This window comes from Acinonyx jubatus, chromosome A1, assembly GCF_027475565.1.
Source record: "Acinonyx jubatus isolate Ajub_Pintada_27869175 chromosome A1, VMU_Ajub_asm_v1.0, whole genome shotgun sequence".
Classification (NCBI taxonomy): domain Eukaryota; kingdom Metazoa; phylum Chordata; class Mammalia; order Carnivora; family Felidae; genus Acinonyx; species Acinonyx jubatus.
This window is the reverse complement of record NC_069380.1, coordinates 228,324,336-228,348,979: the sequence shown is the minus strand read 5'-3', so window position 1 is coordinate 228,348,979 and position 24,644 is coordinate 228,324,336. Positions and strand designations below refer to the sequence as shown.

General features: G+C 44.6%; 1 protein-coding gene across 9 annotated transcripts in view; it reads right to left on the bottom strand.

Annotated features, from left to right (window-relative positions):
• ATPSCKMT (ATP synthase c subunit lysine N-methyltransferase) overlaps positions 1-24,644 on the bottom strand; it is a 339,506-nt gene that overhangs the window by 172,385 nt on the left and 142,477 nt on the right. Inside the window, exon 5 of one of the 9 annotated variants that reach the window (XM_027074226.2) lies at positions 19,998-20,213. The exons of 7 other annotated variants lie outside the window; for them this stretch is intronic. In XM_027074226.2, coding sequence (XP_026930027.1) covers positions 20,154-20,213 — 60 coding nt within the window. In that variant the 3' untranslated portion in view covers positions 19,998-20,153. Of the gene's footprint in view, positions 1-19,997; positions 20,214-24,644 lie in introns of those variants that run through there. One more of the 9 variants, XM_053202138.1, reaches the window with a different exon arrangement.

The following is a 24,644-nucleotide window of genomic DNA, read 5'->3' as shown; positions in this document are numbered from 1 at the left end:
GACAGTGGGAAGAGGAGGAGGACAGCTGGGGATACAGACTCAGCCAAACAAGGACACAGACCAGTACCCAGGGGTGCACCGAGGCGCACTGAAAAGATGGCGGCCGCTCACTCCTCTGCTTATGCTCTGCTGAGTGAGCCTTCAGGCTGTCAGCCAGAGCCCAAGCCAACCCAGGAAGCAGAGGGGAACTTCGGAGGGCGTGTTGGGGTGAAGTCAGAGAAGAATGCTGGCAGGGGGGTCAGGGCCGTCCAACAGAAACTCGATTCCATGTCTACTGGGCAGACAGCGATGCAAATGATCTTCTCCATCTGTCCAGAACACCCCACGTCAAATATCCCTTTCTTAATTAATGCATGGTCAAATCAGATCTGCTAGGGGGATGCTTAGAAACACCAAGCCCTGCTTCGAGTGGGCGCGGGCATGAGTGTGGTCGCCCTACAGGTCCTATGTCACCAAAGGAAGACCATTAGAAGGAATACATCAGCCCTCAAAACAGAATTCCTACTTGCAGAAGTCAAATAATCATGGGGCATAAATGGGAGCTCTCCCACGTTGGTTCTCCCTTTGCTCTTAGATTCTATTTGATTTCCTAGGAGACCGCAGGGCACTGCTTTGTTTAAGATCCTGAAAACCCAGCAGTCCTGTGTTGTAATTAGTTTTAGCCATCAGCAGAAAGCACCTTTGTCTTCTCAAAAGTCAAAGACAATCGATACACCCCCACTTTATACCTCCCCTGGCTGATCAGAAGGTCAACCGGCAAGAAACTCTCCACCCGGGGGATGGTGGAAATCCTTAGGACTACTAAAACCCAGGCTGCCTTCCCCTGCCTTCCTCTGAAAAGCTATCGAAGGTGAACCCAAGGGCACTGGCCAAGCGTGGTAATAATGTTCCAGGTTAGCCTCAAAACGCAGGAGCTAGGACCCAGATGGAACTCACAGACGCGTTTCTGAGTTAGCCTTTTCCCAGCCTGGGGCCCCACTATTAAAAATGAATATATTAATTGGATCCCAGCCAGCCCTTTTAACTAAGAGTTTCTGATTTGCGATTTAATAAACTCCTGCCACAGTGACTAGTTAATGAAAACTAGAGCATTAAGACCCTGCTCAAACACCCCCTTGCCGGCCTTATGAGGCTGGTTATCAATAGCATCCAATTTTAAACGTCAAGCCTTTCATTTCAGAAAGCCTCAAGATCACACATGGTTTGCCATGCAGGAATTATTACTACAGAATGATTTCAAGGCTGCTGAAAGGGTATAGCCCGGGTTACGTCCAAAATGGAATACTCTTTTCTTATTACAGCTTCCGAAGGAAAGTGGTAGCATCCATGAATTTCCCATTAAGTAAAATAGGAGCCAAGCACAGGGAGGTCTGAAAGGAAGAAGAGTAGACCGTTGGGTAGCTGTTTGGAGCTCGTAAAGAAGCTCTTCTTTCTGCCATTTCTGGGCGATCGCAAGGAAAGAAAAAGGAAGTATAGGTAAGGATGGCAGAAATAGGTAACACCTTGGCATTGATTTTAGGAAATCGAACACGGACTTTAGTCTGGATTCAGTTGCCACTCATTGCCAGGTCGGAGGAGAAAACCTGAAGCCCTGGAATTAACAGAAGCCCACAGCCTTCCCAGGAAGAGTCCTAAAGGCACGGAGCTGTTGGGTGGAAACCCCACCTCTGTGGAATCGCTAACCCATCGGGAATGGCGGCATAACATTCATCGACAACTGTACCCAAAACAGGGATAAAGCGAGTCAGACATACTTCCTTAAAGTGTGTGCTTGGAACTCAAGTTCATTAAGGCCCGCAGACTGGGACCAAAGAAATTTATGCTAATACTTTTCAGGTGACAGACTATGATAAGGCTGCTGGGACTTAACAGTGCTGATGAATTTTTGCCTTCCACCTTGTACAAAAGTCCCTCCCCTGAGGCCCAAGGCCCAGGCCTACCTAGCTAGCTTTGTCCCTGATGGACACCAGTCTTCCAGCCGTCCTTCCCCACATGACCTCTCTCCTACTCCTCCCCTCTCCCTACTCCTCTCTCCTATTCCTCCCCTCTCCCAGGGGCCCGTCCCTCACCATCCACATTGTCTGAACCCACAGGCCTCAGGACAACCAGGACTGAGGCCTGGGGAGGCGGCATTTTTGCAGGTTCTCTGTTAGGAGACATTCACGAGGCTCCAGATCAAGAGCCCTCCTCGTCCAAGCAGCAACCTCATTATCCTCATCGGCACATCCCAAGCTGTGGGATGTGGCCCGCCAGCACAGGGGGTGTTGACATCTGTGTAGAGAGCTAAGAGTGAGCTGTAATGCATTAGCACAGAATCAGAAATGTAGGAAATCATTGCAGGATCCATAGTAAATGCCACTTCCTCAAACTTTTCTTCCAGCTGATACACACCCATCGACACACTTGCAGAATCGTATGTGAAACATAGTCCTTAGACTGGATTGGTGCTACGAAAAAATTGGAAAGCAATGATCTAAACCAACAGTCTCCAATTGTTTTCGACCGCACACTCCATCCTTTAAAATTTTTTGAAAACTGGGCATCTGGGTGGCTCAGTTGGTTAAGCATCCGACTTCAGCTCGGGTCATGATCTCACCATTCGTGGGTTCGAATCCCGTGTCAGGCTCTGTGCTGACAGCTCAGAGCCTGGAACCTGCTTGGGATTCCGTGTCTCCCTCTCTGCCTCTTCCCCTCCCCAGCTCATGTTCTGAATCTCTGTCTCTCTCAAAAATAGATAAACACGAAACTTTTTTTAAAATTTGTTGAAAACTGCATTTACAATATATGCGTCTTTATAAACATATCAGTTATACTCATATTTATTACCAATGTACACGTACTATGACACAGTACATGACGTATCTTATAAACACACCCAGAAACAGTAATGAAAGATTTTATGGAAAAACAAGTAGAAATGTTACTCCCAATACTTTCTGCTAGCATCCATTCCGATAACCCTGGGCATGCAGAACTGGCCCCTCGGACAGGAGATCACATGGCAGCCCCCTTCCCTCCCGGCTCAGAATCCCTTCTCTTGTGCGCTCTCACAACACCCAGTGCTTAGAAGACACGAGTCCGGCCACAAGCCCCTCAAAATCTGGTGAGGAAACTGAGACACAAAATGTCGATGAGAAAGTGCTGGAGCACGATGCGGTGGCACTACAGAGGACAACCAGTCTTCCTGAGACAGGCAAAGAAGACGTCGCCGAGACGGTGATGTGTGAGCTGGTTGGGGATGGCTGGGGGGTGACGCCAGATGTAGGGGGGAAACGCCTCTCTAAACCAAAGGAGCCGACAGGCACAGCTCGACCTGCGCTTCACAAACACCCGGCACTTGTTTCAAATTCCCTGAATCCATCTGCCAGAGCCCAGCTGGTCGGGTCTGAGGCCGGGGGAGCCCAGCTCGGGCAACGAGAGGCAGCGAGGCAGGGAGGGGCTCCGGTGGAGACACTGCATCAGGTTAAAGTGGATTTAAAACAAGACCGAAACCAAGATTCTCAATGCATGGAAACAGTGTCAGCACAGGAAGCAACAAATCACTCAGGCAAAGGTTTTTTTGTTTTTGTTTTTTTAACATTGATAAAGTTCAGCACCACTTACACTCAGGAGAAAAAAGGCTTCACACCCCATAATGCTGTTCAGCTAGACATCCTGAACAGAAATGTCTGCTAATCGTAGAAAATGTCTGCTGATTGTTTTTCCATCTACCAACCGTGCCTCCTTCTTCATCCTTGTGGAAGCCTGTCCCAGACCTTCTGAGATTCTCAGCCGGGTTCCAGAATGGGGGGTGTAACGCAAGCCTAAGGTAACCAGCAGCGCATTGCAATCTTCTAGCTACAGCCATTGATTTGGGGAAGTAAAATCCACACAGAAAATCACAACTAGGAGGAACTAGGAGACTCTGCTGGGATTGCTCGTGGAAAGACGCGTGCTTTTTCCCTCCTCATCCCCACCTGAACCTAAAAATAAAGAGAGACTCAGTTGCTGTGGCAGCCATCTTACCACCGAGGGATGGAGAAGAGTCCTTTCTGAGAATTCACACAGAGGAAGTAGAGCTCACAACTGGGAACGCCAGCTAGGACAAGGTAACAGTGTGAGAGCCCTGGAGCCTGGTCCACCTTTTCCATTATATAAACAAAAAACTTCTCACTTTTGTTTAGACCAGTTAGAGTAGTATTTTTTATTACTTGCAGCTGCAAGGGTCCCACTGATACATCTTCCATCTCTTTGACACATCGCAAGGTGACTGAAGGCTCTTAACTCCTCAAACTTCTATGCACAGGGTAGGCACTTGGTCAATAAAAATGGATTTTTCTTGGTCAATTTTTACTGACCAAGTGAACAGATAGTTCTTTCCCAAAGCATAAAAGCACAAGTTACAACAGAAAATTTTGTTTTTCCAAAGAGAAATTTTGGACATCACTATTATACATCCTACATGATCATATGTCAAAATAAAGCCACATTCTCAAACATCCAAAAGAGAAACTGTAAAACATAAATGGCCAAAATTTATTTGGCCTGTGTAACACAATATGCATGATAAACTATGGTTATAAGAATTCCTTATCCTTAATAATATGACTGTAATCTTCTAAGACTCTCTTCCAAACTCAAAATATAAAATTAAATTTAAGGGATCATTACAACTGAGTTAAGTTCAGTTAAACATGCATCCATTCAACAGTAAGCCAGTTATCAAATGCAGCATGCCTCTATGTACCAAGCCCCATATCAGGTACTAGGTTCATGTCAGACATGAGATGCCTTAGAAGCTATAATGAAACTGGGCTTGATAACAAGAGAAGAAAAGTGAAGTGTGCCAAATTGTTCCAGGCATTTTGTAGAAAGGAATTCTGCCTATCTGCAAGATTAGCCTTCAAACCCTCTAAGGTCCTTTCCAACCTAAATTTCAATTACTATTTAAAACGCCTCTACCTTTCTTTTTTTTTTTTGGTAAGTTTTACAAAACTGGGAAAAATTATAACTAAAAAGATTAAAAGTTAGAAACTCCTGAACTTCTCTGGGGCAAACATATTGCATTAGGATTTCTTGATTGCAATTGACAGAAGCCCAATTAGAAACGTTTGGGCAAAGAAAGGGGCCCAATGGCTCTTATTAAGCACATTTTCCTTGCCAAAGGTGGGGAGATGGAGCCAGGGACTCAAATGGTTTCAGACTCTGTCTCCATTTCATTCTCTGCCAGTAGGCTTTACTATCAAATGAGCTTAGTCCTGAGGTTGGAAACAGAGCTGCCAACTACTCTGGACTTACATCTTCACAGTTTTGTGGCCAGAAAGAGAAAGACTCCATTTCTAGTCCCAATCCCCTCTTAGTTAAACTAAGCCAGTTTAGTTAAATGTTGGATAACCAACCATCCAGTTTTCCTAATACTGAGGAGGTTCCCAGGATATATAGGTCTTTCAATTTTGGAAGGGAAGAAATCCAAGCAAACCAGAATAAGTGTAACCCTAGTTAAATGCCACCCCAAGACCAATTATTGTGGCTAGCAAGGTAAGTTACTAACACTTTATTTCAAGTCAAGTGACTGCCCTTTAATTAATCACTGTTAGAGTTGGGACCCATACAGACATCATGGTGGGATGAGGGGAAAGAATGACTTCCATCAAGGAGGAATGGCTTATTTTCTGACCACAACACTACGAAACTAGAAGTCAACCACAAGAAAAAACCTTCAAAGACCACAAATACATGCAGGTTAAAAAACATCCTACTAAACAATGAATGGGTCAACCAGGAAATCGAAAAAGAAATATGTGTGTGTGTGTGTGTGTGTGTGTATGGCAAATGAAAATGAAAACACAATGGTCCAAAACCTTTGGGATGCAGCAAAGTGGTCTGAAGAGGGAAGTATATAACAATATAGGTCCACCTCAAGAAGCAAGAAAAATCTCAAATAAACAACCTAACCTTATACCTAAAGGAGATGAAAAAAGAACAACAAATAAATCCTATAGACAGAAGAAGGAAAGAAATAATAAATATAAGCAGAAATGAGTAATATAAAACTAAAAAACAAAAACAAAAAACATAGAATAGATCAATGAAACCAGGAGCTAGTTCTTTGAAAAAATTAGCAAAACTGATAAACCTCTACCCAGACTTATCAAAAAGAAAAGATAAAGGACCCAAATAAATAAACTCACATGAGAGAAGAGAAATAACCAACACGACAGAAATGTAAACAATTATAAGAGAATATTATGAAAAATTATATGTCAACAAATTGGAAAACATAGAAGAAATGGATAAATTCCTAGAAACATATAATTACCAAAACTGAAACAGGAAGAAATGGAAAACTTGAGCAGACCAATAACTAGCAAAGAAATTAAGTCGGTAATCAAAAAACTCCCAACAAACAAAACTCCAGGACCAGACGGCTTCACAAGTGAATTCTACTAAACATTTAAAGAAGAGTTAATACCCATTCTTCTCAAACTATTTCAAAAAGTAGAAAAGGAAGGAAAATTTCCAAGTTCCTTCTATGAGGCCAACATTACTGTGATACCAAAACCAGATAAAGACTCCACCAAAAAAGAGAACCACGGGCCAATATATCTGATGAACACATATGTAGAAATGCTCAACAAAATACTAGCAAACATTAAAAAAACCACCCACCACAATCAAGTGGGATTTATTCCTGGGTTGCAAGGGTGGTTCAATACTTGCAAATCAATCAGTGTGATACACCACATTAACAAAAGAAAGGGTAAGAACCATATGATCATCTCAATAAATGCAGAAAAGGCATTTGACAAAGTACAACATGCATTCATGATAAAAACCCTCAACAAGTAGGTTTAGAGGGAACATACCTCAACATAATAAAGGCCATTATGAAAAACCTGCAGCTAATACCATCCTAAATGGGGGAAAACTGAGAGCTTTTTCTCTATAATCAGGAACAAGACAGGGATGCCCACTCTTACCGCTTTCATTCAACATAGTACTGGGAGAACTAGCCTCAGCAATCAGACAACAAAAAGAAATAAAAGGCATCTAAATTGGTAATGAAGAAGTAAAACTTTCACTATTTGCAGATGACATGATACTCTATATAGAAAACCCAAGGGGTGCCTAGGTGGCTCTGTTGGTGAAGCGTCCAACTCTTGATTTCAGCTCAGATCACGGTTTCCAAGGTCTTGCTGAAGCATGGAACCTGCTTGGGATTTTCTCTCTCCCCTTCTCTCTGCCCCTACCCTGCTCGCTCTCCCACTCAAAATAAATAAATAAACTTAAAAAAAAAAAGAAAGACTGCAAGACTCCACCAAAAATGTTTATAGCAGCATTGCTTACTATAGCCAAATTATGGAAACATCCCAGTGTCTATCAACTGATGAATGGATAAAGAAGCTGAATGTGTGTGTGTGTGTGTGTGTGTGTGTGCATGTGTGTGTGTACTGGAATATTACTCAGCCATAAAAAGATATATATTCCAATACACACACACACACACACACACACACACACACACACACACACACATCTAGATATATAGATATACTAGATATATAGAATATCTATACTGGAATACTACACAGCCATAAAAAAGAATGAAATCCTGCCATTTGCAACAACAAGGATGGAGCTAGAGAATATTATGCTAAGCAAAATAAGTCAGAGAAAAAAATTCTGTATGATTTCACTCATCTGTGGAATTTAAGAAACAAAACAAACGAGCAAAGGGAAAAAGAGAGAGAGAGACAGAGAGAGACACCCAAGAAACAGACTCTTAATTATGAAGAACAAATGGATGGTTACCAGTGAGGAGGGGGTTGGGGGTGGGTGTAATAGGTGATGGGGATGAAGGAGGGCACTTGTCGTGATGAGCACTGGGTGACGTACGTTAAGTGTTGCATCACTATACTATACATCTGAAACTAATATTACCCTGTATGTTAACTAGCTGGAGTTTCAATAAAAACTTTTAAAAAAGGAGGGGTGACTTAGAAATGACACTAACAGATTACGGTCAGTCAGGCAGCTGCCCCAATCTGGTTCGATCATATATTCCTAATAATCTGGTGATTCCTGAAACCACTCCAATCAAATACACTCATCTTGGAATTTTAATTCTCTAAATTCATTAAAATGAATCTTATTCCATCATTGCTTCAATGGGACAAATGCCATCCTCACGAGGCAAAATACCTCATATACGCCTTCAACCACTTCCACATCCAAGAAATCTAATTCGCTTCTTAGAAACTATCCCACTAAGTACGACATTAATCACTTGTCACGTCTTCAAAACTACTATGCTCTGTGAAAACATATCCTGCAGTTCGATGCTAAACAGTCTGATGCATTTGTAACAATATAATGTATGCACACTGTCAAATTGCCTATTTCCCCCTTGTAGCAATTTTCTGTTCTGGAGAACTTAGTTTCCCCTCCATGTGCTTTAGAATTTCTTGAATTCTTTAGCTCATTCTTTCAGGAAACAGAATTAATATTTAAAAGCAGTAACAGGGGGCGCCTGGGTGGCGCAGTTGGTTAGGCGTCCGACTTCAGCCAGGTCACGATCTCGCGGTCCGTGGGTTCGAGCCCCACGTCGGGCTCTGGGCTGATGGCTCAGAGCCTGGAGCCTGTTTCCGATTCTGTGTCTCCCTCTCTCTCTGCCCCTCCCCCGTTCATGCTCTGTCTTGCTCTGTCCCAAAAATAAATAAAAAACGTTGAAAAAAAATTAAAAAAAAAAAGCAGTAACAGTGTCATTTCGAGAATGTCTCTGTCATAAGCAGGGTTCCCATGACATAAATTATCCATCCTTTTTGCAGTCTTATTTCCTTTACCAAGTCATACAATCAAGGGAAGCTGGAGAAAAAGGGGTTTGAATTATAGTCCATCCCCCAGGAAGACTTAGGTTTGTTGAACCAAGACGCAAAGTCAACGAATTCAGATGCACAGACATTTCTAGGTTGCCTTCAGTTGCCTGTGATTTTCAGAAAATAGATTCCGTACCACACCTGCACAACAGCACAGTGTATAGAAACACTCTGGGTTACAAAGACATGAAATTAAAGATTCTCACTCCTGTCCAGACTGTCTCACTCTGAGAATTTCTGTTCACTCCCTTCGTCCCAGTTGCACAAACTAGTTGAGTTTTGCAGCCAGAAGATGGTCACTCAGGGACCACACATGGCCTCTAGGGACATCCTGACCTCTCTAGAATGAAGGATCTTTTTTTTACCTTGATCCAGCCGATTTGAGTTTGATATTTCTCCAATGGATATTCAACAGAAAATGAAGGACAGATAAAGCAGGAGGAAATACAAGAGCACAGACATGGATGTTTCCAGAGCAAAGGTGCTTTGTTCTAGGGCTACTCAAATCAGACAGGTCTTACTTCCTCCTGCGCTCAGGTCCAGATGACTTGGAAAGTGAACCACATGTGTCCTAGTAGAGACCCCAGTTCCACGTGCTCTCTCCCCACCTCACCCTGCTCACAGCACCTTGGCAGAAACTGCACAAGTCAGGTAGGGGCTGAAGACAGACTGGGAAAGGGCAGGTGCTAGAGAATGGACAGAAAGGTTTAGAAGAAAGTAGAAAGTCCTGGAAAGGAAGGAAAGGGGAGAGAACAGATGTGCTTAGCATAACCGAGGGTGAGCACACTGGCGGGGGACAAGAAGGAACCCCCAGAGCTGCGCAGAGGTAGAGCTCCCACTGAGTCTCCTATCCAAGGCCCAGCCCCCTTCAACATGACTTTGTCCCCCAGTTGGTGAACTGGTGAAGGACGCCCTGAACCATCAAATATATTATCTATATTTTGAGATGACTAATTTTGGGGGGTCCCTTCAATTGAAGGCAAACAGAGACAGGGGTGCCTGTTGGGGGGGTGGGGGGGCTCAGTCGGTTAAGCGTCCAACTTCAGCTCAGGTCATGATCTCGTGGTTCATGAGTTCGAGCCCCGCATCGGGCTCTGTGCTGACAGCTCGGAGCCTGGAGCCTGCTTCAGATTCTGTGTCTCCCTCTCTCTGCCCCTTCCCCACTTGCACATATGCTTTCTCTCTCTCTCTCTCTCTCTCTCTCTCTCTCTCTCTCTCTCTCAAAAATAAATAAAGAGTAAAAAAATTTAAAAAAAGAAAAGAAAAGAAAAGAAAGCAAACAGAGACAAACAAACCTAAACAGGAAAGGAGTTATCTCCAGTGAGTTTGCAACACAGCACTTTGAAGCCACATCCTTAAAGGTTTAATTTCAAGGACAAAAAAGTGCCATCTACAGTTATACTTCACTTGGTATTTTTATAGTTTGTAAAAATATACACGTATCTTAAAGCCGTTCACTTTGTATTGTATGATCAAATAGTAAGTCACTAAGGTCATGGTTGTGGTAGGTTGAGGAATGCCCTCCAAAAGGCAACCACAACTTAATCCCTGCAACCTGCTCAAATGGAAAAAATTACTTTTCAGAGGTGATCAAGCTAAGGATCTTGAGATGGGGAGATTAGCCTGTATTATCCAGGTGGTCCCTGAAGGCAATCACATGTGTCCTTGGAGGAGTGAGACAGAACGATGCCTTTACTTTTGCTGAAATGTAAAATAAACTTTCTAGTTTTGAGCACTGACACGGCCTAAAGCCTCCGCTATACATATTTGTGACAACTGTAGCAAGAACAACAAGAAATATTGATTATAGTGCATTGAAACACAATGAATCCGTGACAATCTGTGAGTCCGTGGTAATACTTAAAAAGAGAGAGATCCAGAAAAATTCCTTATGTCACTACCTGCTGGAACTTTCTTTGAAAACTGGTGATTAAAATGAAAGAACTAAGCCTCTATCAAGCCTTTCCAGGAAAAAACATGGTGTTTCAGAGAAATCAACGATCTGGTTGATGGAGAAAAAGGTCTACTTCACAGAAGAGTGCCGGGTAACAGTGAGAGGGAACAAGGGAATAAGGAAATCAGCATATTCTGCAACACTTTACAAAGCCAATGGCCCAGGAAAGGAGGTTCAAATGGTGTTAAAAGTGTTGGGGGTATGGCTGCTTAAAGTGGCTGTTTCTGTAAGGCCACAATAGCACTGCACAGATCCTTTGTGAACGTCAAGAAGAAAAATCAATAACTGGATTGGAGGAATGAAGCTGTGGCCATCCTAGCCTAGTGGCCACGCTCACTAATGAGGTCATAAGGCACAGCGCCCCAGTGCAATGATGAGGCACATGACATCACCTGTGATGCTTTCTAACCAAAAAAAAATGTGTGACTCAGATCCAGGAGTCCTAGAGCATCAACTCTCGTGACACCACAAGAGACAAACGCACCAAACCCAGACAGGGGGCATCTTCCAGGAAGGCTGGCCGGCCGGTCCACGAGTCTCGGCCACAAAAACAAAGAGGAAACTACACCCGCACGGACGACACACAGATCTCGGTGAGTGGTCCTGGCTTTGAACAAACCTACTGAAATGGACGTTTGAGGATAACTGAAGAGACCTGAGTGGAGGCTGTGGCTAAAATAAAATTAAAATGGATGGGCACGGAAAGGCAGCGATTACCAATTGCAAACAGCCACCTTCCATCTTCGCATGGACAATACGACCTTTCTCTAGGTTTAAAGAGCGCACACGGATATCCGCCATGGACCACTTGTGCCTGCGTGTGCCCCCCGCCACACACACACACAAAACAAGCTACCCCGAGGTAGCTCATCTCAGAATGACAGGAATGCAGTGTTTTTATCTTCTTATTCTTGTTAATCTGAATTTCTTAACCTCCTAGAATGTTCATTTACTGCATGTGCAATAATAAAAATTATATAAATAATATACATTATATATAAATATGTATATATTTATGTATTTTATATATAATATATAATTTTGTACATAAAAATTTTATATATTTTATATATTTCTCTATTTGAGAGAGAGAGAGAGAGAGAGAGAGGGTGCAAGTCATTGAGGGGTAGAGAAAAAGAGGGGGGGAGAGAGAGAGAGAGAGAGAGAGAGAGAGAGAAGCGAGGCTCACCCGGGGCTCATGTTCACACGAAGCAGGGCTTGACCTCTCGAACTGTGAGATTATGACCTGAGCCGATGTTAGATGCTTAATGACTGAGCCACCCAGGAGCCCCGCAAAATTATATTCTAAATTAAAAAATAGAATCCATTTAGGACCTCCATATATAAAAGACCCTGACCAACCAACACAATTAAAACTGCTCAATAAGCACAAAAACGTTTTTTAAATGTACTCACAAAATAGCAAAAAAGTTAAATTTCTCCAAAGGCCCCCCCCCAAAAAAAATAGAATGAGGAAGGAAAGCCAGAAACAAGGAGAAGGAGAAACAAATAATAAGAACAATACACATGGTACATATGAGCCCAGATATATGACAATAATGTAAATGGACTAAATGTTCCAGTTTAAAGGCAAAGATGGTCAAATTGGATCGAAATATCCAAATTTCATATAGCTTACAAAAGGCACATACATAATGAAATGATACAGGAAGGTTCAAAGAAAACAATGAGAGAAAAAACTAGGAGAAGACAGGTCAGGAAAATAGTAACAAAAGAAAGCTAGTATCACTCTGTTAGGTATTTTATAAATTAAGAAGATAATGGATTAGAGAGAGAGAGAGAGAGAGAGAGAGAGAGAATGATTCATAGAATGATTCATAGATCTATAGATACAGATACACACACTCTCACACACACGAATTTACATTATTAGATACATAAACCTTAGGGCAAAAAGCATTTCTAGATGTGGAGTTAAGATAACATTTTAATTTACGAGGAAGATACAATAATTTGAAATGTGTACACAACTGACAAAGTGGACAAAGTCAAAATGACAGAACTACGAGAGAAAAATTCAAATCAACAATCATACGGAAAATTTTTACATACTCCTTTTAGCACTTAAGCCAAACAGGGCCACTGGCCTAATTAGGGCTATAATATAATTAAGGATATAACAGACTTGACCACTGTACTCAGTAAGATTTGCTGAGCGGACCTATAAAGAATATTGCACCCAGAAAACACAAATTCCTCTCAAGCATACATGAAAGATTTATAAAAATCAATCACATATCGGCTGTAAAGCTTGTGCAAGCTCGAACACGTTTTAAAGGAGTTGGATTGTACAGACCATTCTGCAATTGTTTAGAAATCAGTAACAGAGGTCAGAAAAATATATTTGGTACAACCATCAAGTTCAGACTACAGCCAATTTGGGGATAGCAAAAGAATATGCCTGACCAGATGAGCTGGCCACACAGAATCAATCCTCTTTAGGATTCTACCAGATGAGAATCAGTGAATGACCACCACGTGTCCAAGGAAAAGAAATAATGTTTGAATCTGGGCGTAAGGGGTTAATTTAAACTTAATGTGATCTTTTCTTCTCTGGAATGTGGGAAATCATTTGTTCCTAAGCAATTCACAGTGTTTTCTGATTCAGCCCTCGTGATCTGCCGAGCCAAAATGTTCCTTCCCACGGTCCGGCAAGATAAAGTACGCGGGACAGCTGGATTTTAAAAACACCCTTGTGAGTTGGGTCTTTGTTATTAGCAAAGAAATTCACTAAATTTAGGTCTTCTTTCAAATTTTATGTCCTCAAGATTGAGCTCTAAGTACGAGCACCAGAAAACACAAGTTGGGTACTTGGACCCCACATGTCAGGTGGCGTGCAATCCACGCGAAAAAGAGGGAATCTGAAAGCCGGACTGTGGGCAGGCTGACTGATAAAGGCTACAGAGCAGCTGTGTGGGAATTCTATGTTTGACGTGAGATGTAGTTCTCTCTGCTGTTACTTGGAAGATACTGCGGAGCTTAGAAAAGAGGAGTGTGAATCTAATTAACATTGATGGGAAAATTCCAGAATGCCGTCTGAATGCCAAAGTGCTCCCCGCGACCCTGTGGTCCGCAGATCCTTCGGTTGTAACTAGAACCATGAGTCGCCATTCTAGACACAATTGGGGCTTCAGGTCTGTTTTTATTGATTTGTACAACACTATAGGAGAAATCATGAACTCTAAGATCTCGTCTGTCTACCTGAAACAGTTGGGTCTTCCAGGGAAAACCTAGATCAGAATTCCGGGCAAGTGTTAAAGGACTTTATGGTACAATATTGCAGAAAAGGAAGACTCCCACCAAAGAAGTGGTGTCAGGATTACAGAAAAGGAATGCAAGGGGGCAGGGGATTCCAAAGTGATTTCAGGTGTAGCCGTGTACACTGTTGGATAATTAAAACTTGGAAAAGTCTTTTTTCTGGTCTGATCAGAGCTCCTTAGTTCACGGATGAGAGCTGAAGCGGCGCTAGCTTAGCGCCGTGCTTCCCGGCCCATTTCACCTCCTGGGACACGGAAAACGATTGTGCTTTTGGAAGGGGGCGGTGCCGGGAGAGCGGCTGTCCTCCTGACCCAGCCTACACCTGCCTCCAGCCCAGGCCCCGCCCCGCACACAACCCGGGCCTGAGGAGACCCATAGTGGGGCCGGGCGCCGAGCGGCTTGACTGGGGAGCCGCCAAAGGAACAGCTGTCTCGCGGACACCTCAAACTCAACATCCAAAGCCCAGTTTCTCATCCTCCTCCCAAGATCTGCTTTTCCCACAGATTCTCCATCTCAAATCGGTGCAACCCCGCTCTTGCCGCGGATCAAACCAGAAGTCTTGGATCGAAACTTGACTCGTCTCATTTTCTCCCACCCTGTGATAGACCGAATTGTGTCCCCACCAAAAAGAAAACAAAAAAACAAAAACAAAAACAAAACCATGTTCAGGCCCTAACCCCGAGCCCCTCAGAACGTGATCTTATTTGGAAACAGATCATAGATGGTGGCACCTGTGATTAGTTCAGCTTGATGAGGTAGCAGAGGGGTAGGGTAGGTTCCCAATCCTACGTGACCGGTGTCCTCACTAATGGGGGAAATTTGGACCCAGAGAGAAGGCCGGGTGAAGATGAAGGCAGAGGTCGGAGTGATGCTTTGGCCAAGGAGCACCACACGTCGATAAGAAACCACAAGAAGCTAGGAAGCAGGCGGGGAACGGATTCTCCTTCCACCAGAAGGAACCAAACCTGCTGATACTTTGATCTCGGACTTCCAGCCGCTGGAGCTGTGAGACAATACGTTCACGTCGTTTAAGCAATTCAGCGTTTGGCCCTTTGTTGCGGCGGCCCTGGCGAATGATCCAGACGCCGCATTCAGTCCAGCAGCAGATCCTCTGGGTGCTACCGAGCAGTGTGCCCGTGTCCCCCACATGCCCGGCTCCAGCCTACTCCCAGCCCCCGCCACCCCTTGCCTGGCTTAGGGTAGCAGCCCCCTACCTGGTCTCCCTGTTCCACCCCAGCCCCCTTTTTCCCAGCGATCTATTCCCAGCACAGTAATCCATGGCTTCCCTTGAAGAATCAAGTGAAATCACATCGCTCCACGCTGTCCCCGCCACACAGGGTGGCGTGTGGCCAGTAAGACCTCCCGTGGTCTGGGTCCCTGGCACCACTCTGACCGCACAGCCTTCCACTCTCACCGCTGGCCCCCCAGTCTTCTTTGGCTGTCCCCTGCACGCTCGCCACTCGGGATCTTGGCACCTTCAGCGCTCCCTCTACCTGGAATGTTCTTCCCCCGGTGTTCACATGGGGGAGATTCGCCTCCCTCACCTCCCTCAGATCCTGGCTTCTCATGGAGGCTTTCCCTGACCTCCCCACCCAGGGCAGTGACTCTCCTCCCCAGCTGGCACCTACCCCCTGCCCTCTCCATGGCACACGCCCCCTCGGACATCTGCACATGCTGAGTCTTGTTTGCTGTGTCATCCTCGACACCAAGCGGTGGCAGCTGCGGACGCAGAGGACTCTATCCGCTCCGCTCACTGTTTACGACAGGGCTTGGAACGTGGCCATCTCTCAACTAGATTTGCTGAATGACTGAAGGAATAAATGCATCCCAACACCCATGACCTCCTCTCAGACGGGATGAAACCACTCTCCATCTGCCCCCTGATACTGATCCTGGTGAGTGGGGGCCACCTGGGAAACGGGGTGCCCAGATCTTGGCCAGGGAAGAGACTATTGTCTGGACGGCCCTAATCTGCTAAAGACCAGGAAAGGGTGGTTTTAACAGGAACCAGTGAAGAAGTTGATTAAGATGGCCAAATAAGAAGAAAGAGGAGAGAGGAATCCTCTGCGAAACTATCCGTGGTACAGAAGGAGAACAATCAAATCGGGGAAGAATACTTGTGTACAAAAGGAAAGTTTGCACAGTGTGGGGCTCAGGGACACCAGGCCCATACAACATATTTTGGAATCAGCATTTAAAAAGAAAAAAAGAAAAAAAGGAGCTATGACGGGGCGCCTGGCTGGCTCAGTCGGTTAAGGGTCCGACTCTTGATTTTGGCTCAGGTCATGATCTCACTGTTCATGGGTTTGAGCCCCGCATCACGCTCTGTGCTGACAGTGCAGAGCCTGCTTGGGATTCTCTCTCTCCCTCTCTCTGCCCCTCCCCCACCTGCACACACGCATGTTCTCTCTCAAAGTAAATAAACTTAAAAAAAAAAAAAAGAACTATGGCAATAGTGTTGTCACTTCCAAAAGAAGTACGGTGTCTTTATCATTTGTATTACTCTTTCACTGTATTGAGGGGAGAGAACGAACAAGAAGACTTGGAAATACGTTCACGGGCAATACAAAAAAGAAACAGCAAAAAGCCCATAAACATATGAAAAAAATGTGCGTAACCTCACAAGTCATCAAGGAAACACACATTAGAACGATAACAAAACAATTTTCCTGAACACTGGGTGGGATTACTTAAATAATACGCGATGAATTTCAAAATAAGGATGGTGGGAATAGAAAATCCACATAACCTGTCAAAGGAAAATCTGGCATTGTATATCAAAAGGTTTTTAAAAGTCCTATTCTATTATTCAGTGACAATGTTTACACTTTACTCCAATTTGCCCGCAAGGCTTTTTCTACATTAAAGATCACCGCTCCTGGTAGGTACCCGAGCTGGGACTGCAACTCAGGCTGGTCAGCTCCAAAGCTCGGGGACCTGCCAGGTTCCCGACCTCCCACAAGCAGCACAGTGGATCTGCAGAACTAGAAAAAGAGCCTCAACGTGCAGAACTTTCCATCCATCAGCAGATGGGACGGAAAACGTTCCCACCGTAAGTGCTGAAAGCCACGCTTGTACCTGCAAAACACCTGATGCCGGATAATTCCCAGCCAAGTGAGACAGTACACGGAGCCTTCAAAACCCAAGCCCAGACACCTTCCGACTCTGGAACACATTACCAATTCACATCACAGTGATGTACTTAGGAAGGTTATCTTAACAAGAAATTTCCTGACACTCGCATGAATAAATGCATGTACACAGCTGAATAGATTTAAGGATGCTTGCGCTAGAACTCTTTGCTAAAAAGAGCTTTAACTCGAGATACAAAACACACCAATTACTTTGCAGGCTCAAGCTTAAGCAATTTAGCATTATTTTGAAAGCCCTTGCCATAAGAGCAAACAAAAAAAACAAGCAGGGCTTGGCCCGGGTCTCAGCCTCCGCCTCCAGTCAGCCCCCTGCCGTGGGATTTTACAAGGTTAGTTGCAAACGTGGACAAGACAAGTCCGGTCGGAGCTGTTCTCGCAGAATTAATATGTTTCGAAGTCGAGAGCCTGGCAAGGAGCAGTGCTAATCAAGCAAGTGACAGTATTAATCTCCTTCGGCTCGGCTCAGAATAGGATACGCCACAGGTGACCCCGAGTCCTTCCCTCCCCTTCTCAAGCCATTAGCCGAACATCATATTTCTTTCTGCTGCCAGCAACGGCACGACCGACAGCACAATTCAAACAGGGGGAGAGAACACACGTGACGAGAACAGCTTATTACCTCTGTCTGGGAATTTCTGTGCTCACCTGTGGCCGGTTTTAAGGTAGTCTCTTCATTTAGCAAAAGTAATGAGAAGATAGCCCTCAACCAATTACCCAGCGTGCGTTTCGGGAGGACCGGCTAAGAACATTAGGACTGAAATTTAAATTGTGTGCTCAGGCCACAGAAGAGAGGCTTAAGCCAAGGGAACTTTCAGGAAGGTGATTTAAATACGAATGAGTCGTCAGGAAAACAGAGGCGTGGCTGTTCAGTTGAGTGTCTCAAGCAGGACGAGGTGCCGCCAATGAGCTAGAAGAGACAAGGTAGCTGACCTCTGGAACCGGGGCCAAGCTCTGCCCTGAAGGAACAGTTAGAAGAACAAACCCGATATGCATGTAGGAGTCGCGCTCCAAAAACTAGGGTTCTGGAGCGAGCCTGGCAAACAATTCCAAGGTCTGTAATCACTTACAAGAATGGAGTAGTGGCCCTCAACTCTAATTTCCACCCCAGAGAGCTCCAAGTACCCCTTAATTTAAAGGTCAAAAGCCTGGGGCATCTGAGCAGCTCGATCGGTTAAGCATCCTACTTGAGCTCAGGTCGTGATCTCACGAATTTTAAGTTCGAGCCCCGCATCAGACTCTGCACTGACAATGCAGAGCCTGCTTGGGATTCTCTCTCTCTGCCCCTCCCCCACTTATTCTCTCTCTCTCTCTCTCTCTCTCTCTCTCTCTCTCTCTCTCTCAATAAATAAATAAATAAACTTAAAAAAAATAAAGATCTAAAGCCTGGCAAACATGTCCATGCGTCCTCCTATCCAGGTCTGAAAGAATCTTTTACAATTCTTCTGTCCACATTTGTAAGAACCCAGAGTCATTTCCTTGATTATCTGACAGAGAACAGGGGTGGAGGTACCGAACGTCAACTTCACCTCCTTCGCCAGATTCCAGCTCTCATCAAGCACAGAGTCTGAATCTTGACTGCTTATTTTCCAGACCTGAAATGCATCTTTATTCCTCTTCTCCTTCCCAGAGCCCACACTCTTCAGGAGGACCCAGCCTCCTCTCCTTCTGAGTTGCAGATTCTAACAGAAGTCTCTGGATCTATATTCCCTTCGGAGAAGGAAGTTAGGGAGGAAACTACCTTGAAAGTACTTTCCCACACTCCTCCACTGGGCGTAACTCCATCACACCAGTGGCCACCTGGCCCAAGGACATCCAATCGGCAGGCTGACAAGTGACCTGAAACAGAATCTCGGCAGCAGGGGACGTGCGGAGGGTGTGTAGTTCAAAAAAAGGGCAGTGAGATACCATCTAGAGATGGAAATGGATAACGAAAAAATAACGCCTGCTGTTTCCACAATACAGACTATAGAATACGATGTTTGCCAGGATTCCCTGGGCCCGGGGGGATGCACAGGAACTAGTGATGTGAAATTTCTAAGGTTGAATATTGAATAACCCCCCAAAAGGCAGTGAGAAGGGCCCGATGAGTACAAGAAAGCGGGAAGGACTGGCGTGCTTACTGTCATGGTGACCGGTGGGTGGCCTTTCCTAGACTCCTGTGGATGCATATCCTACAAGAAAACCCTCAATACTTAAAGCAGCACAAGGGAGTCACTCCTCTTAAAACCAGAGTCTGTGGGGCACCTGGGTGGCTCAGTTGGTTAAGCGGCCAACTCTTGATTTCAGCTCAGGTCATGATCTCTCCACTGGTGGGTTCGAGCCCCGTGTCGGGCACTGCTTGGGATTCTCTGTCTCCCCCTCTCTCTCTCTCTGCCCCTCCCCTGTTTGCACTGTCTCTCTCAAAAATAAATCAATAAACATTGAAAAAGAAAAAAAGAAAGAAATATAAGGACTGCAGAAGACATCCTTACTCTATCTCCCGAATTTCTTTGAAGGAATCTATTAAGAAACATGAAACTAACATTCCAACAAGAAGGAAAACGAAAAGCCAGAGCTGGATGTCAGCAACTCCTCATTTCTCACTGACGCTCAAGCCATGTGTCCTGAGGCCCCCACCTTGAGGTTTCTTCACCCAACAACTGCCCAGAGGTGACAGCACCCGAGAAATGGGAGAAGAGTGAAGGACCATGGCAACGGAGAAAAAGTGCTCAAATAACAAAAACAACATGATTTTCCTCCTAGTAATCATTACTCATAGAAGGATTGAGTACGTAGAAATTCAGATGCGGAAATTAAGCAAAACACCTCGCAAAGGGGCAACTGTGAGGAACAGGCACATCACGTGAACATCGGTCATCCAAGGGACGCAGGCAGTTAAAACCCAAGCACACTGTCCACCAACGTTCTGTGGCTCTAGTTCTGCTGAGAAACGTGCTTTTCACAATATGCCTCAAACCTGTCTGCGGGAATTACCTGGGAAGCAGAAAGGTGGCATTTTAAATTTTAGTGACACATTAATGAACAAGGTAATACTCTTGACAGACAGAGAGAAATGTTCCCCATATCAAGCTAAGCACAAGCTCCTCAGATCAAAATACAAGCCGTGTAACTGGCCTTGGCAGGTCCACCGGGCACAGAGCCACACTTCGGATGCCGCACAGCCGCTGACGTATTTACTGCTCGCACTGTCCTTGGCAGACGTTTGGCAGATATCTTGTCTCAGAAGATTCAGGCCTTTGTCTTGGGGTCGAGGGTTAATAGGATCCCTTAACTGCAGGATCAGTTATAATAAGGTCCTACCTTTTCAAAAGCAGTGTCTTCTTCAAGCTTAGTCGTTGATCTTCTAGTTTGCAGTGGTACCATTTCCAAGTTCAACGATTCAGAGTTCAAAGCTAGAACACGAAGGGAAGTAGGCTTCCATGCAGCAGGATATTTTGTGGTTATGAACACGTCCCCAGACACGTTCTGTGGCATCTTTGGCCAATCGCCAGAGCCATTGAGAGGACAGGTGGGTGCCAGAGGTGGGTGCCCCCGCCCCTGCAGGCTTCTCGCGGTGGCCAGGCGTCCTGCAGGCAGCTTGAGCAGTAACTAGCTCGGGGTCACTGTGAGGGGTTGAACTGCATCCCTCAAAAATTCATGTGTTGAGATCCTAGCCCCAGTGCCACCGAAAGTGACTTGATTTGGAAACAGGATCATTACAGATGTAAATACTTAAGATGAAGCCACTTGGGGTGAGCCCTAATCCAATATGACTGGTGTCCTCATAAAAGGGTGAAATTTGGGGGTGTCTGCGTGGCTCAGTCAGTTAGGCGTCCGACTTCGGCTCAGGTCATGATCTCACAGTTCGTGGATTCAAGCCCCATGTGAGGCTCTGTGCTGATAGCTCAGAGCCTGATTCAGATTCTATTGTCTCCCCCTCTCTCTGCCCCTTTCCTACTCATCTGCTTGCTCTCTCTCTCTCTCTCTCTCTCTGTGTCTCTCTCATAAATAAGTAAATAAATAAATAAGGGGAGTGGATTTGGACACATAGACAAGCACACAGGGAGAAACTCATGTGAAAATAAAGACACACAGGAAGACAGATACTGCATGGACTCACTTATATGTGGAGTCTAAAATATATATATTATATATTTTATATATATAAAACTAATATTGTAACAAATCTAAAATATACATATTTATATATATAAAATTTTATACATTTTATATATAAAATAACATATAACTAATCTAAAAAATGTATATTATATATAATATATATAAATAGGGGCGCTTGAGTGGCTCATCTGCTCAGGTCACAATCTCACAGTTCATGGGTTCAAGACCCGGGTTGGGCTCTGTGCTGACAGCTCAGAGCCTGGAGCCTGCTTTGGATTCTGTCTCCCTCTCTCTCTGCCCTCCCCTGCTTGTGCTCTGTCTCCGTCTCAAAAATAAATAAACATTAAAAATTTTTCAAAATGAAAAAATTATATATATATACTACACATATACATATATATACATATACATACATATACATACATATACATATATGTATATACATATATATATTATATACATGTGATCGCCAGGGGCTAGGAGGACCAGGAAGTAGGGAGAGGTTGGTCAAAAGGTACAAACCTTCCTCTATAAGATGAAGCAAGTCTGAGGATCTCCTGTGGATAACACTGTACTGTGCAATCTGCTAGGACAGAATTTAAACGTTCTCGCACACAAAAGATAAATATGTGAGGTGATGCTGTGCTAAGTAACTAACTCAATGGGGAGATTCTTTCACAATGTATATGTGTATCCAGTCATCACATTGTAGGCTTTAGGTATCTTACAATTTTATTTGTTAATTGTATTTCGAGAAAACTGGGGGAAACAATGAGGGCAGAGGAGGGGTGACCTTTCCACAAGGTGGGCAGACCACCAGAAGCTGGCAGAGGGCAATTCTCCCCCACAGCTTTGGAAGAGCCAGCCGTGTTGACCCCTCGACCTCCACCTTCCGGCCTCCTGATCCACGAGGGAATGCATTTCTTCTGTTGAAGCCACCCAGTTTTGTGGCGCTTCGTTACCGCAGCAGGAGGAAACTGACACAAACGTTACCTCAACTCCCGGTTACCAGCCACATCGCCGCCGATGCAAACCCTTGATCTGGGGTGAAAATTGAGAAAATTGCCAGCACATTCTTCTTTGGTCTACTCTGTCAACCCAACAGTTCTTCTTATATTCAGAAACTGCTCATTTCATATTCTAAAACATTAACTTATATTTCAGCTAAGGTGCTGTGGTTACTGGAATGTCAAAAAGCAAGTGGTTCTGGACTAAGACATTTTCTTGCTTAAGGTCATTGGTTTGTAAAACATTTTAATTGAGCAATCAAAAGAAGGACGACAGAGAAGAGGAAGCAAGAGAAAATGTAAGGAAATTCTAAATAGCTGCCCTTTTCACCCAAAGGACCCCTATTAAACTGGAAAATTGAGTGGCCACCGGTTAATGGTTCCTCTAAAATCCAAGATGGTGGTCCCGAAAGCGTTCTCCCCACCCAGCAGCATCAGCAGCAAATTCTCAGACCTATTAAATCAGAAGGGGTGGGGCCCAGTTCCTGTGACAGAACAAGTCTTCCAGGTTTTCTGATGCCTGCTGAGGAATGAGAACCACTCTTACACTCAAAGCCAGGAGGCAACTTCGTTCCGATCGCAGATTCAGTTGAAATTCCCAAGAACAGCGTGTTGAGAAGGATTCTGGAGCAGATGCTGAGCTTTGATGTTAAAATGAGGAATCTCTTGGGCAAGAAAGAGAAGGGGATGGGACAAGCCACTTGGCAGCCATTCCTTGAGTCTCACCAGGAGCCCTAAGCCACCACCACCACATCCTTCTTCATATCAGTTGTTCCAAATAAAAAATGTCCCTAACCATAACCATAGCCAAACCATAAGAGACTCTTAAAACCTGAGAATAAACTGAGGGTTGATGGCTGGGGGGGGGGGGGGGGGGGGGTGATGGGCACGGAGGAGAGGGCACCTGTTGGGATGAACACTGGGTGTTGTATGGAAACCAATTTGACAATAAATTTCATATTAAAAAAAAAGAAATAAGATAAAATGTCCCAAGTTTCTGAAGTGACTTGGACACTATGTATACTGGCATAAAAATGAAAAGAAGAAATAAATAAAAAGCTTGCTTTCAGTTCTGAGACAAAACGGAAAGAACTTGATAGCAGTGCTCTTCCGTCTACTAAAAATTTATTTTCCCCATTTCTCTCCATACTTTACTTCTCTTTCAGGATGGCATTATTTTGGTGATGGGAGAAGACAAATGGAGTTGTACTTCACCCAATCCAGGAAAACAACGTACAAAATCTGAACTCATAAGATCATTGAATTTGAAAGTCACTATTTTCACTGCATTTACACAATAACACATATTCTTTGGTTTTTAAAACGATTTAGAGGGATGCCTGGGTGGCTCAGTTGGTTAGGCGGCCGACTTTGGCTCAGGTCGTGATTTCGCCATCTGTGAGTTCGAGCCCCACGTCGGGCTCTGTGCTGACAGCTCAGAGCCTGGAGCCTACTTCAGATTCTGTGTCTCCCCCCTCTCTATCCCTCCCCTGTTCACGCTCTGTGTCTCTCTGTCTCCCAATAATAAACGTTAAAAAAAATTTTTTTTAAGGATTTACAAAAGAGTTCTTTACAAGATTGTATTTTATATCTGATTTTATTTATTTTAAATTTTTTTAATGTTTATTTATTTTTGAGAGACAGAGCTCCACCTGGAGAGGGGCAGAGAGAGAGGGAGACACAGAATCCAAAGCAGGCTCCAGGCTCTGAGCTGTCAGCACAGACCCTGACACAGGGCTCAAACCCACGAACTGTGAGATCATGACCTGAGCTGAAGTCAGATGCTTAACCGACGGAGCCACTCTGGTGCCCCACTGATTTGATTTACTTTAAAAATCACCTACGGCTTCCTGTTACCTTCAAACCTGAACTCCCGGGACCAGTGACTACACCCTGACTACAGGGACTATAGCCAGGAACTACTGGCCCACCAGCCAACCTTCTCCTACTTCCCTGCCCACAACCAGCTCCTCCCCAATGTCAGGCAGGGTCGCTCATCCCTCTGTTGTCTCTTACAGTGCTTTTCTTCATCCTTCCCAATACTGAGCCCTTCCCACACCCAGGTAACATCTTCCCTTCCTCTGTACCCCTGCTCTGACCCTTTGCCTCCCCACAGCCCTCCCTGTCCAACCCAGACTGGAGTGTCTCTTCTCTGAATCTCCAGTGCCTTCCCACGTCCGCCCTCACTTGCCCTAAAGTTGCGCACTTGGTCCTATGGGGCTTGCATATTCCATCCTTGCTCACTGTCCATCCCAGGGGAGCCATTTCCATCAAATCTCCCACTGCAGCAATGCAA